At 42.6% G+C, this 16278-nt stretch overlaps 1 protein-coding gene across 6 annotated transcripts in view; it reads left to right on the top strand.

Moving 5' to 3' along the window:
- Window positions 1-16278, top strand: part of TRPS1 (transcriptional repressor GATA binding 1) — a 375172-nt gene that overhangs the window by 51778 nt on the left and 307116 nt on the right. Inside the window, exon 3 of one of the 6 annotated variants that reach the window (XM_073590217.1) lies at window positions 15091-15270. The exons of the other annotated variants lie outside the window; for them this stretch is intronic. Coding sequence (XP_073446318.1) covers window positions 15243-15270 — 28 coding nt within the window. The 5' untranslated portion in view covers window positions 15091-15242. The remainder of the gene's footprint in view (window positions 1-15090; window positions 15271-16278) is intronic. 6 annotated transcript variants of the gene reach the window in all.

The raw sequence follows: 16278 nt of genomic DNA, 5'->3' as shown, positions 1-16278 counted from the left end.
CTGCGGATGCGTCCAATCCGCAGCAGCCAGATGTTACAGCATAGTGGATGGGATTTTATCTTTATAGACCACGGCATGTCTATTTATTTTGCGGTGATGCTCAGTCTCCGCAAGATAAATAGCACCGTTCAAGTGGACACATGCTGAGATTCACCGTGCGTACAGAAGCGTGTAAACGTACCCTTAACATGTTAAATGCCGCTGTCAATCTCTGACAGTGACATTTAACTTGCGGAAACCGGATGCACGTCATTAGCAGTGAATATTCACTGATCTTTAATAGCGGGCACAGTGTTAGCAGCAGCCGCTGACTTCCTGCAACTTCTGGGCGTTCATGTGTGCCCGCTACTAAAGGCAATGTATATTCACTGAGAACCGTGAATATTCATTCTCTTTAATAGCGTGCACACATTATCACCCGACAGCTGCAGGAGCCATCCACTATGCTGTAACAGCTGGATGCTGCAGGTTGGACTTGCAGACGTACACAGCATCCAACCTGCAGCGTTTACTGACCGTGTGCACATACCCCAATATATCTGCAAACAGGAAATCACTTTTTCCCTTTCCAGAAGCCAACTTTCAATTAGCTTTATTTAAAGTGAGAAAAAAAGCCTGCAATGAAAAAAACGCATCAAAACCGCATGTAAAAAAACGCATCAAAAACGCATGTAAAAAAAGCATCAAAAACGCATGTAAAAAACGCATCAAAAACGCAGGTGACCTGCCAGTGACCTCAGGTGCAGATTTGGTGCAGATTTCACCTGCGTCGAATCCTGAGCAAATTCAGAGCCATTCCTGATCGTGTGCACACACCCTATGATATCTAAGGGTATGTTTCCACAGTCAGGACTCCTTCAGGATTTGCTGCGGATTGGATGCTGTGTACTGCCGTCCAGATGTTACAGCATAGTGGAGAGGATTTTATGAAATCCCGTCTCCACTATGCGTGCACAGCCGCATCTGGCAGCCCTGCGTAATCAGACATGCTGTGCGTCTTTATGTCCTCCTAATCCTTGTCTTAACCAACGTGTCTCACAGATTCTGTCTTCAGCACTCCTCATGACATTCAAGTTTTGCTGAAAGCATGCAGAAATTGCTGCTGAAAATAATTAACATCGAACCATTTATGCCGAATGTTTATGTTCAATGGAAAAAAAGCTTGTTGTTCCAGTGTCTGGTAAAATAGTTATTTCTTTATTTTAGGTCCATTAAAAACTTACAAAAATTACAATGGTTGCATAGACAGGGCAAGGGAGCAAGACGCGTTTCGACCACTCACTTGCGTTCTTTATCACAGCTTGGCTACACAATCAAAAGGAATGTTTATGTGCCTGGTGATATCAGCATTGCGTTTACAGTTGGTTTTAGTGCCTTAAAGGGGTTGTCCGGGCTTTTCACATAATCTCAGTACATATCTGGGCTTCAGAATTATGACAATAAGTAATTTACTTTCTGTCACTAGTTTGCACGGTTTTCTAGATATTCTGAACAGAACGTCCAAGGGGGGGGGGTGTTATGGCATTAAAATAAGAACTAGTCGTTTCCTCCTACTTTACTCCAAACCTGCCCTCTATAGCAACAACCCCACCCTCCATAGCTACAGGCCCTCCCCGTCCACATGAAGCAGCCCTCATCACACAGTAACAAATTCTTCCCCTCCAGCAGCCTCAGTGCAGATAGCAGTCCACCCAGCTGCTCCTACCCCAGACACACACTGAACAGTGATCTATGGAAAGTGAAACTAGTGAGGAGGGAAAATCGTCCTGTATTCTGGGCCACTCCATGATTACAATACATGACTCATTATCAGTAATTCCTTCCCTCACTGTCCCAGGCTGCTGGCAGCAGTGAGAACAGACTGTGTGATGGCCAGTGATGGGGGTCTGCAGCTTCTAATCTGCACAGGGGATGGCAGTCACTGATGTAATCTGTTGTGTGACAAAGCCTCTGCTGTGTGAATGAGACAGCTCTGTGTCACTGATCTCTTCACACAGCAGCAGATTTGGTGCAGTGTATGTGTGAGCACTGTGTCTCTAATGACACAAATACTGATGTGAGCAGCCTGTCCAATCAGCAGCTGTAACAGTGTGAAGTGTTGGGGGGTGTATATATGTATGTATTGTGCTGCTTTCACAAATACAGGATCACTGCTGTGTTCTTTTCAATGCTGGAATGATGATAAAGATGAGTGCTGGTGCAGTTTACTGCCAGCCAATGAGTGGGCAGTGGGTGGTGCTGGTCACTGGAGCTTGCTGGGAGTTTGGTGGAGCTTCGCACACACACTGCACCAAATCTGCTGCTGTGTGAAGACATCAGTGACACAGAGCTGTCTCATTCACACAGCAGAGGCTTTGTCACACAGCAGATTACATCAGTGACTGCCATCCCCTGTGCAGATTAGAAGCTGCAGACCCCCATCACTGGCCATCACAGTCTGTTCTCACTGCTGCCAGCAGCCTGGGACAGTGAGGGAAGGAATCACTGATAATGAGTTATGTATTGTAATCATGGAGTGGCCCAGAATACAGGACGATTTTCCCTCCTCACTAGTTTCACTTTCCATAGATAACTGTTCAGTGTGTGTCTGGGGGAGGAGCAGCTCTCTGCTCTCTGCACGGAGGCTGCTGGAGGGGAAAAATTCGTTACTGTGTGATGAGGGCTGCTTCATGTGGACAGGGAGGGCCTGTAGCTATGGAGGGTGGGGTTGTTGCTATAGAGGGCATGTTTGGAGTAGAGTAGGAGGTTATGACTAGTTCTCATTTCAATGCCATAACACACCCCCCCTTGGATGTTCTGTTGAGAATATCTAGAAAACCGTGCAAACTAGTGACAGAAAGTAAATTACTTATTGTCATAATTCTGCAGCCCAGATATGTACTGAGATTATGTGAAAAGCCCGGACAACCCCTTTAATACTTTAGAGAAAATGTTCTTACATTCTGCTATGAAGAATTCTTATAAGATTTTAGGATTTCTTGCACCTTATGCTGTGAGTTGAAGACGATGAGCATTTTTCAATTTATTTTCTTTACATGAGCAATTCCTATGTTGTCTACTTAGTGATAAGTGTTTGAGCTGCTGTAAAAAAATGTTCACAATGAAGTTTTCACTTGCCATACTCAGTGATCAAAAAACAAAAAGCCCTCGACTCGTATTCTCTCCTGTATGGAGGATCTGTCAGCTCTCCTATGTTGACACTTTACAGATGATCTGTCAGCTCTCCTGTGTTGTGCACTGTACAGAGGATCTGTCAGCTCTCCTGTGTTGTGCACTTTACAGAGGATCTGTCAGCTCTCCCTTGTTGTGCATTTTACAGAGGATCTGTCAGCTCTCCTGTGTTGGGCACTTTACAGAGGATCTGTCAGCTCTCCTGTGTTGTGCACTTTACAGAGGATCTGTCAGCTCTCCTGTGTTGTGCAATTTACAGAGGATCTGTCAGCTCTCCAGTGCTTTGCACTTTACAGAGGATCTGTCAGCTCTCCCGTGTTTTGCACTTTGCAGAATATCTATCAGTTTTCCTGTGTTGTGCACTTTACAGAGGATCTGTCAGCTCTCCTGTGTTGTGTACTTTACAGAGGATCTGTCAGCTCTCCTGTGTTGTGAACTTTACAGAGGATCTGTCAGCTCTCCCATGTTGTGCACTTTACACAGGATCTGTCAGCTCTCCTGCATTGTGCACTTTACAGAGGATCTGTCAGCTCTCCCATGTTGTGCACTTTACACAGGATCTGTCAGCTCTCCTGTGTTGTGCATTTTACACAGGATCTGTCAGCTCTCCTGTGCTGGGCACTTTACACAGGATCTGTCAGCTCTCCTGTATTGTACACTTTACACAGGATCTGTCAGCTCTCCCGTGTTCTGCACTTTACACAGGATCTGTCAGCTCTCCCATGTTGTGCACTTTACACAGGATCTGTCAGCTCTCCCATGTTGTGCACTTTACACAGGATCTGTTAGCTCTCCTGTGTTGTGCACTTTACAGATGATCTGTTAGCTCTCCCGTGTTCTGCACTTTACAGATGATCTGTCAGCTCTCCCGTGTGCTCTTAATATTTGTGCTGTTCCATGTTACTTCTCATATAAATATATAACTTTATCGACCTCTAATTCCCTTGTCAGTTGGATGTGTTCCTGAACAATTTATCTTTGTCAGCACTAAGTGACAAGCTGGAGAGGAGACAACAGAGACATACCTCATTGAGAAAGCGAATAGTGTCACCCAGTTTTCCATTTATTCATACATATTTGTGCTTTGAGGAAGTACAGCAGAAAAATGTTCTTTTTTTTCCAAATAGGAAATGTGATTATTTACTAAAAGAAGCAGGTCAGGACATTTAAAGTGATTTTTTTTTTCCCTCTTTCACTGTCTCTAGCGTCAGAGCCAAACCAAAGGGAGCAGTGGTCAATTTAAATGTATAGCAACGGGTGTCATATCTGTAGGTGCGACCTGTCTGCATCTCCTGGAATAGCTCCTCATTATACGTTATGACTGGAACTGCTCTATAATTCTGATTAACAATTACAGTTCCTGTGATTTAAAACTTTGACGCAACAACTGCATAAAGCCGATAAAACAACCACCTGAGCAGCCGTGACCCCAAACTGCAGCCCTCCCTGATATCCATGACATCTTCTCCCTTACAATCCCCTATTAAATGTATCACTTCGATAATGTTTTTGCTATATTTTGTCGCTCCGTACTTCTATATTGTATTTCATCTCAGCGGGAATTGTAAGGTCAGTTCTTTTTCTGATCTGACATAACCGCTATCCCTTATCTTGCAGTCTACAATAATGGATGTAATTGCCTTTTTTTTTCTTTTTATCTCTCCAGTCTAAAAAGTGTAAGCAATTGCCTTTTCCTTGGCTCAGTTACACTGAAAAGGACTATAATCAGCAAGTCCTGATTGCTCTTTGTGCTGGAAAAGTTATTGAATGATACGAGGCTCGAGCTGAGCTGCTTGCCTTTTATTCCGTGTTTTGGAACATACTCGATAAACATAATCTACTTTTTTTTTTTTTCCCCTTTTATTTTGCAATATTGGTAATGCCGGCATTACGGCATATATGGAGCGTGTGCTTTCGTTATGTTGCATTGAAAGGATAAATCCGACTACGTTTTCCATTTTTATTGCGTGCGCTAAACAGATCTGCGATGGCAGAATTTATCCCTTGTGCCACTTTCAATCTCGCGGTTACTGCTTAGTTTTATGTCTTCGCCCATTGTTTGAATTGAAACCAGAAGTGCACAGTACACAGGTTAGGTCCTGTAATTTCTCCAGCGCGTCTCTAGCCTCCGCTACTAACCAGTGTGTTGCAATGCGACCATCTTGTAACAGAAAGTGTTGCTAAACTGTGCGAGGCTGTCAAACCAAACGTAGTGTCCCCTTGACATGTCGAACAATTTGGTGGACCTTCCCATCTGCTTATTATTACCTCTTATCTCCACCCTCCTCTTCCTTGATTGACAGCACCGTCGTTACAGGAGACCGAAAAGGGCAGAGCTAGATGGAAAATAAGTAGGTGGGAATCGCTGAACTATTTAGCCTTGCCAATGGCGGGCACAAAGGACTTTTGTGAATATGTTCCGTGCTACTGATTTATTGAAGACTTCAATCCAAGGATATTTTTAATACCTTTTTTTTTACTTAACATGTGGTCGTTTCCTCAATTAGAAGTGCCTGTTACTTCGAAACGCGTTGAATAAAAAATACACAGTTTTATTAAAAACTTGCTGAAGAGCCCGGCGTTGCCTGGGCATAGTAACCAACTGTGGTTAGTTATAACAAATTATAATGATTATATTGCACGTAAAAACCGTGCATCTAATCCTATCCTGTGTGATACTGACTGCTGAGCCGTGTATCTAATCCTATCCTGTGTGATACTGACCGCTGAGACGTATATCTAATCCTATTCTGTGTGATACTGACTGCTCAGCCGTATATCTAATATTCTGTGTGATACTGTGTGCTGAGCTGTGTATCTAATCCTATCCTGTATGATACTGACTGCTGAGCTGTGTATCTAATCCTATCCTGTGTGATACTGACTGCTGAGCCGTGTACCTAATCCTATCCTGTGTGATACTGACTGCTGAGCCATGTATCTAATCCTATCCTGTGTGATACTGACTGCTCAGCCGTGTATCTAATATTATTCTGTGTGATACTGTGTGCAGAGCTGTGTATCTATTCCTATCCTGTGTGATACTGACTGCTGAGCCATGTGTCTAATCCTCTCCTGTGTGATACTGACTGCTGAGCCATGTATCTAATCCTATCCTGTGTGATACTGACTGCTGACTGAGCCGTGTATCTAATCCTATCCTGTGTGATACTGACTGCTGAGCTGTGTATCTAATCCTATCCTGTGTGATACTGACTGCTGAGCCATGTATCTAATCCTATCCTGTGTGATACTGGGCTCCCCCTGCAGTCTGTGTCAGAGGGTGGTCTGTGTTGGCACAGTAATAAATTGTGTTATTTCCAGCTTTACAGAATGACGATAACACCATAGAAATGATAAGAATAATAGGCCTCAGTTACCACAACTGTCTACAAAGAAAACTGTTGCTGATAGCAACCAATCACAGCTCATTTTTCATCCGTTAAACAGCTCTGGGACAGCGTGGTGAGTTTTGAGTGGCGACTTTTGTGTTTTGACTTTTATGTGGCGAGGTTGGTGTATGTGTGGTGAAATGTGTGCTGAGGGTGGTATATGTGTTGGCGCACGTGGTAGTGTGTGGCGCATTTTGTGTGTGTTCATATCCCCGTGTCTGGTGAGTATCCCATGTCAGGGCCCCACCTTAGCAACTGTACGGTATATACTCTTTGGCGCCATCGCTCTTAATCTTTAAGTCCCCCTTGTTCACATCTGGCAGCTGTCAATTTGCCTCCAACACTTTGCCTTTCACTTTTTCCCCGTTATGTAGATAGGGGCAAAATTATTTGGTGAATTGGAATGCGCGGGGTTAAAATTTCGCCTCACAACATAGCCTATGACGCTCTCGGGGTCCAGACGTGTGACTGTGCCAAATTTTGTGGCTGTAGCTGCGACGGTGCGGATGCCAATTCCGGACATATATATATATACACACACACACACACACACACACACACACACACACACACACACACACACACACACTGAGCTTTATATATTAGATACCCTGGGATTGATGTCTTCAGTAAATCAGCAGCGTGGAAGATATTCACAAAATTCCTCTGATACAGATTTTCGTTGGTTAATTGATAACCCGTGGATTCACATCAGCTGATCATCAAATCTAAAGTGTATACCACTATGGATCAGGTTAGCACAATCTGATAAAAATACATATATGTTTGATAAGACCCTACTGCCCTATTTTTTCCTCAGTTTTTATAGTGGCACGGTGGCACACACAGGAGAGGACCCTGGGAGAGAAATATATGGGCCAATTGCAGTCTAATGGTTTATCATAATGCACAATTCCACCTGCTTTGGAAGTAGTAGTGGCCCCCTTAGCTTATGGGCCGCAGGTTGCACCAACGGTATGTCCATCTCGGGTGGCGTAACTGGGAGCTCATGGGCCCCACTGCAAAACATCTAACGTTGGGCCCCTAATTATTGCAAATCTTTAACAATATTGGTCTTTTTGAGACCTTTATGCTCCAAGGCCTGAGTCCGAATGCAACCCCTGCAACTATTGTAGTTATGCCCTTGTCCATTCCTGCAGTGCTGAAAGGACATCTGTGCTTGGTTTGAACAGTCATTAAGTACAAACAGATGCCCTTAAAAAAAAAAAACTTCTGGTAATAAAAAAAGAGAAGCTCAGGCTACTTTCACACTTTTGCAGCGCGTTTTTCCCGCAAAAAAACGCATACAAACGCATACAAATGCTGCGTTTTTTTCAAGCACTTTTATGCGCATGCATGAAAAAAACGCAGCGTTTTTATGCGTTTGTATGTGTTTTTAGCGCGTTTTTACCGCGTTTGCGTTTTTTTCCAACATTAGTTGGCCCCTCACACTAACCCAAACCATGACTTTACTAACCCTAACCCTTAACCAAACCATACCCTAACCCTTAACCAACCATACTAACTCTAACCCTAACCCTTAACCAAACCATACTAACCCTAACCCTTAACCAAACCCTCCTAACCCTAAACCCTAACTAACCCTAACCCTTAACCAAACCATACTAACCCTAACCCTAAACCCCCTTAACTAACCCTAACTCTAACCCAAACCCCTAATTTCCATTGTCTAACCGATGGTCAACAAAAAAACGCATGCTCGTAAAAACGCATACAAACGCATGTGTATGCGCACATAAGCGCATCCCATGCAAAATATAGGAAAAAAAAGCGCATGCGTTTTTTAGCGCTAAAATACAGCGCAAAAAAACGCAAGTGTGAAACCAGCCTAATACCGTTTTTGTCTTCTTAGTTTGCTCTCGCTGCAAAGTACTGTTTTCCAGTTTCTATATTGCACTGTAGCAATTTGGAATATTCTTACTGGATCCCCACTTATTGGGAGAATGTCCCTCTCTTAGAAGGACAAAATTTGAGAAGTATATGGAAACTACAAACAATAGAGTGCCCTTGTTATAGGGATATTTTTTTGGTCCCGCCATTAAATGAAAATAACAGATACCTTAATTTGTGGGGCTTTACCTAAAATCCTTCATTGGCATTAAATATTACTGATCTTTGAAAGTCCTGGGAAGTTTTTGTATATTTTCTTGCATACATTCTAGTAATGGAAAGCAATAAAATATTTTTTAAAAGTTGGACTGTGCACTATTCTCTATGGGACCACAGATATATCAGGCCCTGAATAGAGGAGACCAAATAAAAGACTTCTTCTGTTAACAATAATGAAGGACTCTGTGCACTTGACCCTTTCGTAAAGGGCTTAGTCGACGTGGTGTATCAACTTTGGATGGCAAGGAAAGCACAGCGTGTGGAATTGTTCCACCAAACAATGAAAACCTCATCTGTACCCCCAACAGACGCATTTCTAAGTATAAAAAATGTCTATTTAGGGTTGTTTGGATCCATCATACAATGAGCCTGGAACTGTTTTGAGACTTTCGTGATGAATGGGAACCATAGTTTGGCTGTGAACAGGGCATTTGGGTGGTAACTCATTAAGGTTTGTCAACAGTTCATTTGTCTGTAAAAATGTTGCATGTTGTATTTGCACCAAAAAATTCTACATTTTGCCATTTTACACCACTTTAGAAATGTTGCATAAAAAAAAAAGAAGCGTTACTCCAATCTGGTACCTTGATAAACTTGGGGCGAATATTTGCAACGTGGCTGCAAGCAAAGCGGACTTCAAAAATTCCCCTCGTGATAACTTCCCCCCCATTAGACTCCACCGATATATGGTAGTTACCCCCTTGGTGTGGAGGAATTCGGGAACCACAGTTCTCCTGAATGCAGAATTTTGGGAAATTGAGTTCTGTAATGAGTATAAGCAGCTATATAACCTAATGGGCTACTGACGGTGATCATGCAGAGTATTTTACTCTAGGACACTACAGTACTCACAACAGCCATTTAACGTTGTGTACTGCCATGTATTTTAAGATATTCTATTCATTTCAGTCATCAAACCACAGAGAATGCCCGTATGTAAATAAATGTGCATTGTTTGCCGGCCCACGGTGGGAAGTTTTCCACTGATCTACCGGTATGTTAAATTTGGTGTCTTTACTGGAACCCAGCTTTTATTTTGTGTTATCGCTTTTCACCACGAACCATGTTTTTTTTTCTAAATCAGCAAAATTTCTACAATAAAAGATTTCTATGTAGATATTAAGATATTATTCTGGTGCCTTGTCTCTGCATTATCACGCAAAGTGTAGCCTCCACCAGTGTTGACGAGCACCTATGGTGAGATAATTTGGCATCACATGGTTCTTCTGATCATGTATTGGCTCTGTGCTGGATTTGGAGTGTAGGCTTCGGCCACCAGACACCTCTACATTTTATCTTCCCTAAGAACAAAAGGATTGGGCATTGGAATTCTACATGCCGAATCATCCTTTTCTTCATCATCATCTGTTGAGGGAAGAGTTGGGAGGCCCTCATACACAATAAATGGTTATCTGGTTCCATCTAAATAGCTTGGATTTGGGAAACGTGCAGAAGTTATAGGCAGGTGTGAAAAAAAAAATGCTGCAAAATAAGAATTCTTTCATAATAGTAGTATTTAGTATATTTAACTCAATTAATAAAATGCAAAGTGAATGAACGAAAGGGAAACCTAAATGAAAGCAATATTTGGTGTGACTGCCCTTTTACATCAAACCAGGATCAATTCTAGGCACTTGCGTATAATTTTTGAAGGAACTGTGCGAGATGTTGTTCCAAAGATCTTGGAGAACTAACCGCAGATCTTCTGTGAATGTCATTTGTACAAATTCTTCTGTCTCTCTTTGTAATCCCAGACAGACTGGATGATGATCAAAACTGTAACAGAATAGTTGTGCTAAGTTTTAGACAAAAATCTATTGAAGCATCTTGGATCTTTTCCTTGTAGTGCCTTCACAAGGGAAATGAAGTATTGCAATATACTGTGAATATAATGCAAAGACCTTGCATGTTTTCCCGAGACCGAAATGCTTTTTGTATTCTGTTTGTGGCTTATTGATCATGGTTGTCGCAAATTCACCACTTGCTGTGTCCTAGGGGTGCTGTGAGTGACTGCTCAGCCACCCTATGGATTGCAGGGATGTGTTTTGTTGTGAGTGACTGCTCAGCCACCCTGTGGATAGCAGGGGTGGGTCAGTCTGTGAGTGGCAGCTCAGCCATCCTATGGATTGCAGGGACGTGTTTTGTTGTGAGTGACTGCTCAGCCGCCCTGTGGATAGCAGGGGTGGGTCGGCCTGTGAGTGGCAGCTCAACTGCCCTATGAATAGCACGGGCGAGTCAGTTACAGATCAGACACCTTATGGATAGCAGGGACATGTTGGGCTGTCAGTGTTGTGTTTAAGTTTCTTCCAGGCATTTTCCTTTCTGGGTCATTGCCATTCTATTTAACTGGCTGGAAGTGTTAGGTCATTGAGTGGTGTGTGTGTGTGTGTGTGTGTGTGTGTGTGTGTTTACTCTGTGCTCTGTTAGCTGATACTCTGATCTCTTGTTGCCGGACCTTGGATATGCCTTTTGAGTACCCTTTTGTATAACCTCTTTCTGCTTTTGCCGCATTCTGACCTTGGTTACCAGATCTTGCACTTTGCGCCTTACTATCCATTTGTCTTATCGATTTGTCTTTGACGTACCTTCCGGCTTTTGACGTTGGACCTCTTGACCACTCTGCCTCACGGCTTGTCTGTGAGCAGTGATTAATGTCACAATGGATCCGAAAAATGGGTGTCTATCAACTGTGAATGTGCTTCTAAATCAGTTAATACTGTTATAATAATAATAATAAATTTTATTTCTATAGCGCCGACATATTCCGCAGCACTTTACATTTCAGAGGGGATTTGTACAGACAATAAACATTACAGCATAACAATCACATAGGTCATAACAGATACCAAGAGGAATGAGGGCCCTGCTCGCAAGCTTACAGTCTGAGGAAAGAGGTAGACATGAAAGGTGGGTGGTAACAGTTGCCCTGATTGTATGGACCAGCCATAATGTTAAGTGTGTAACAGTAGAGACACAGAGGGCTAATGGATGCATGAAGCATGTGGGAACATGATGCGGGGAACCTGGTTATGGTAAAACTTTTGTCTGTGCCACACAGGGATAGATTAGGTTAATGTGTTGAGGCGATAGGCCAGTCTGAATAAATGCGTTTTCAGGGCACGCTTAAAATTGTAGGGATTGGGGACTAATCGTATTGACCTGGGAAGTACATTCCAAAGAATTGGTGCAGCACGTGTAAAGTCTTGGAGACGGGAGTGGGAGGTTCTGATTATTGAGGATGCTAACCTCAGGTCATCAGCAGAACGGAGGGCGCGGGTAGGGTGGTATACTGAAACAAGGGTGGAGATGTATGGTGTTGCTGAGTCATGGAGGGCTTTGTGGGTGAGGGTAATAAGTTTATACTGTATTCTGAAGTGGATGGGTAGCCAGTGTAATGACTGGCACAAGGTAGAGGCATCGCTGTAACGATTGGTGAGGAATATGATCCTGGCTGCAGCATTCAAGACAGATTGGAGAGGGGAGAGTTTGGTAAGAGGGAGACCGATTAGAAGAGAGTTACAATAGTCGAGACGAGAATGAATAAGAGAAACAGTAAGAGTTTTTGTGGAGTCAAAAGTAAGAAAGGGTCGAATTCTAGAAATGTTTTTGAGGTGCAGATAAGAGCGAGCCAGTGATCGAATGTGGGGGGCAAACGAAAGCTCGGAGTCAAGTATGACCCCAAGACAGGGGGCATGTTGCTGGGGAGTAATAGTGGAACCACACACAGAAATGGCAATGTCGGGTATAGGTACATTAGTAGAGGAAGGAAACACAAGGAGTTCAGTCTTTGACAGGTTCAGTTTCAGATATTGTGAGGACATGATGTTAGACACAGCGTTTAGACAATCACCGGTGTTTTCTAGAAAGGCTAGCGTGATGTCAGGAGAAGAAGCATATAATTGGGTGTCACCAGCATAGAGATGGTACTGGAAACCAAATCTACTGATTGTTTGACCAATAGGGGCAGTGTACAAGGAGAAGAGGAGGGGGCTAGAACCGATCCTTGAGCAACCCCAACAGTAAGGGGAAGGTGAGAGGAGGAGGAACCGGCAAAAGATACAGTAAAGGAGCGGTCATAGAGATAGGAGAACCAGGAGAGAACCGTGTCCTTGAGGCCAATTGAACGGAGCATAGTGAGGAGGAGCTGATGATCCACAGTGTTGAATGCTGCAGAGAGAGCCAAGAAAATTAGCATGGAGTAATGACCATTTGATTTAGCTGTTAGTAGATCATTAGAGACTTTAGTGAGAGCAGTTTCAGTAGAGTGTAAAGAGCGGAAACCGGATTGGAGAGGTTTGAGAAGAGAGTTATCAAAGAGATAGCGGATAAGACGGGAATGGACCAGGCATTCCAGGAGTTTAGAGATGAAGGGAAGATTAGAGACAGGTCTATAGTTAGCGGCACAGTTTTGGTCGAGGGATGGGTTTTTTTTAAGTAATGGATGTATGATGGCATGCTTAAATGAGGAGGGAAAGATACCAGAAGAGAGAGAGGTTAAATATTTTAGTTAGGTGAGGGGTGACAGCAGGGGAAAGGGACTGGAGGAGATGTGTCGGAAATGGGTCACTGGTGCAAGTGGTTCGGCGAGAAGATGCAAGGAGCCTGCTTACTTCTTCTGTGATTGGTTCAAAATCAGAGAGTGAGCTAGATGCAGTGGGGGAGGGAGGACGGTGCCTGGTATGAGGTGATTGGGAGATAATTTCCTGTCGAATCTGGTCAATTTTTTCTTTGAAGTAATTGGCCAGATCGTCAGCTCGGAGCTCCGTGGTTGGGGCCTGTACTCTTGGGTTGAGTAGAGAATGAAAAGTGTCAAAGAGACGTTTAGGGTTATTGGACAGTGAGGTGATGAGGGTGTTGAAATAGGTTTGTTTGGAGAGGTGAAAGGCAGTGTTGTATGTTCTAAGCATAAACTTATAATGGATGTTAAACATCATTCCAGATTATTGAAAGAGGTTGCAAAGTGACTGGAAAGGCAATCAATATAATTCTGTATTACTGATGCATAGCTTAAATTGGGTAATGATCAGGTATCAAAAATGACCAAAATGTATTCCTAAAGGTGTTCATACACCATAGGTAGCAGTTGGTTGGATGCTCGTTCAGGCCAACAGTTAAGTATTCATGTGATTCTAGTAAGAAGAGCGGAGTAGTCCACTGCCAGAAACCACTAGTGCTGACTTCTCCTGTGGAAATAACAGGGATACTTTCTTGATCAGGAGAGAGTTGGTAGGCTTCCATACATGTTAGATTTCCAGCTGGTTCGTCTGAAACTGTTGGGTTTAGCTGATTTTAGTGTGACTGGGAACCTTTCCCTTCACACTGTACCTCTTAGAGTAGTAGGGGGAGGTTCATTAGGTAGATCTGTACATCTTTTTGTACCTTTCTTCACTATGACTCATGGAGGACACATTTTTTGGGTAAACCTCAATATTTTTTTATTCTTCTTTGCTCGGAACCACCTTAATAATTATAGTTTATTACCGTGTTCAACCCCCAGGAATTCTCTCATACGGTTCGTTTCTTCGTCATCCACGCTCTGCTGTTTTCCTTTTACCGCTGTTTTCAATTAGCGTTTGCTCTACAAAGAAGAAATATGGATAGCCACTGAAAACAATCAATTTATTGTCAGGCTCTTACTTTCTGCCTTATAGATAATGATCATTGTGTATGTTAAGTGTAGCTGAATACCCCTGAGCTATAATGTCTTGCCGTATGAATTGACCTTTCTAATAAAAATGTAAATTCTAGACTGGTAAAGAAAAAGTGTGTTGTTAGGAGAGGATTCATTTTCCTCCATAAAGGAAGGGGGTTTGAGACAAAATATGTATGATGGGAAGCAGACTGGTGGATTATTAATTGCCTGGGTAAAGTGTGGAATAATTATATCAAAGACCCATGAAGAGGTTTTTGTTTTATTTTTTTTTTTTAATTTGATTTAATTTTTTTCAGATTTGGTGTATAGGCACTTCTTTGTAATTTTTAAGAAATCTTAAATACGGTAATTATAATTTGTTTACACTGATTTAGCATCTAAAATATGGAATACTGGGGCTTTACCATCTTTATTTTCTTTTTGTATGCTTGCACCATGTATAGTATTCAGTATGTTGTTATTTATCTTGGGGCTGTAACTTGTATTCGTTTATCATATATCCCTTTTTGGATATTCAATAAGTGTTTGCTGTTTTTTTTTGTATAACTTTTTTACGGTCTCTTTTGTCACCTTTCAGAAAAGGCCTCCATACATATTAGATGAAAGTTGGCCAAACATGACAACTTGGTAGTATCGGCTGACCTCTGGTTTTTATTGGGGTCTCCCCAGTCTCCCGACACATGATGGCAGGAAAGGCAAAGATTGGGAAGTTGGAATTTTCACTTCTGATTCTTTTGTTTTTAGTGGATATAAACCAATGCAAGAGTTGTCCGGCAATGGCCTTCTCCTCTTTCCCCATTCAAAACACATGAACGTTCGATCAAGTGCTCATACGTATGGAGTCGGGATGGATAGATGACACCTGAACAAACCTTCATCCAACAGCTATCTTGCCTATGACCAGCTTGAACCAAATGATTCTGAGTAAGTCTAAAGGGTGAGGCTGATACCAGTCCGATTCAGCCTAGTATTTCATCTGACATGATCAGCTGCGTAACAAAGGGTTAAATAAAAGTGTAAAACCTCTAAAGCAACCATTTTTATATGTTAATTTAACATTCAGAGCATTTTATGGATAGTTATGACATCAGACATCTGTGGCTATGCTATAAATATCCTAGATGGGAATATCCCATTAAGAAAATTTCCAATACATGACCTGTTAGACCACTTGAGGCTTGAAGTTGAGAACCATTGTAAATCACAATATTTAGATCTTTGCATTGTACTAGTTATAATCTGTTGACTCTCCACACTAGGCAATGAAACATGACTATAAATTTCTCACCTCACTTGATGCCTGCAATTATCCTCCCACTACCTAATCTGCTGACATCAACGTCCCTTTCTTCCTGATTCCAAGATGTCCACCACATTGTCATGGGGAGCGCAGTGATCAGCCTAAATCTTGCCTTCATTGCCACTTCCTTTCCTGTGCTGTTGGTACAGGAAAGAAGAGAAGGCATGGTATAGACTTACTACTGTGCTCCTCATGCCACTTTTGGTGGCATCTTGGAAGCTGGAGGAAAGAATTGAAGATCTGAGCAGAGGAGGCTCAAAGACGCAAACGGTTGGCACCAGGTAGTCTGACTGACCATACATGATAAATGTATAGTCACATTTTAGTCTCAGGGTGGAGGTTCGCTTTACTGAATTTGTGCCCAATCTTGTATGGCAAACCCAATGACCCAGGAGTTTTGTTTAGCCTTTAATGTCTCGTGTGAAAACCCATGTCTCATGTAAAACAAGTATTTTAACCCTCATTCTAAAAACCAGGTCAGTGCCGGTTGAAATCAGTATTATGCAGAGACCTGTAGGCTGCCGGAAAGTCCTGGTTGCAGGTAGTCTAATGCAACATTAGGCACATGAGCCTTTGATTTGCGGACCGGTAGGACAGCTGATTCATTTTCATCCGTCTTTTCATTTGGGGTC

This window comes from Dendrobates tinctorius, unplaced genomic scaffold (assembly GCF_039654945.1).
Source record: "Dendrobates tinctorius isolate UK_male_01 unplaced genomic scaffold, ASM3965494v1 ptg000116l, whole genome shotgun sequence".
Taxonomy (NCBI): Eukaryota; Metazoa; Chordata; class Amphibia; order Anura; family Dendrobatidae; genus Dendrobates; species Dendrobates tinctorius.
This window is presented reverse-complemented; position numbering and strand designations above follow the sequence as displayed.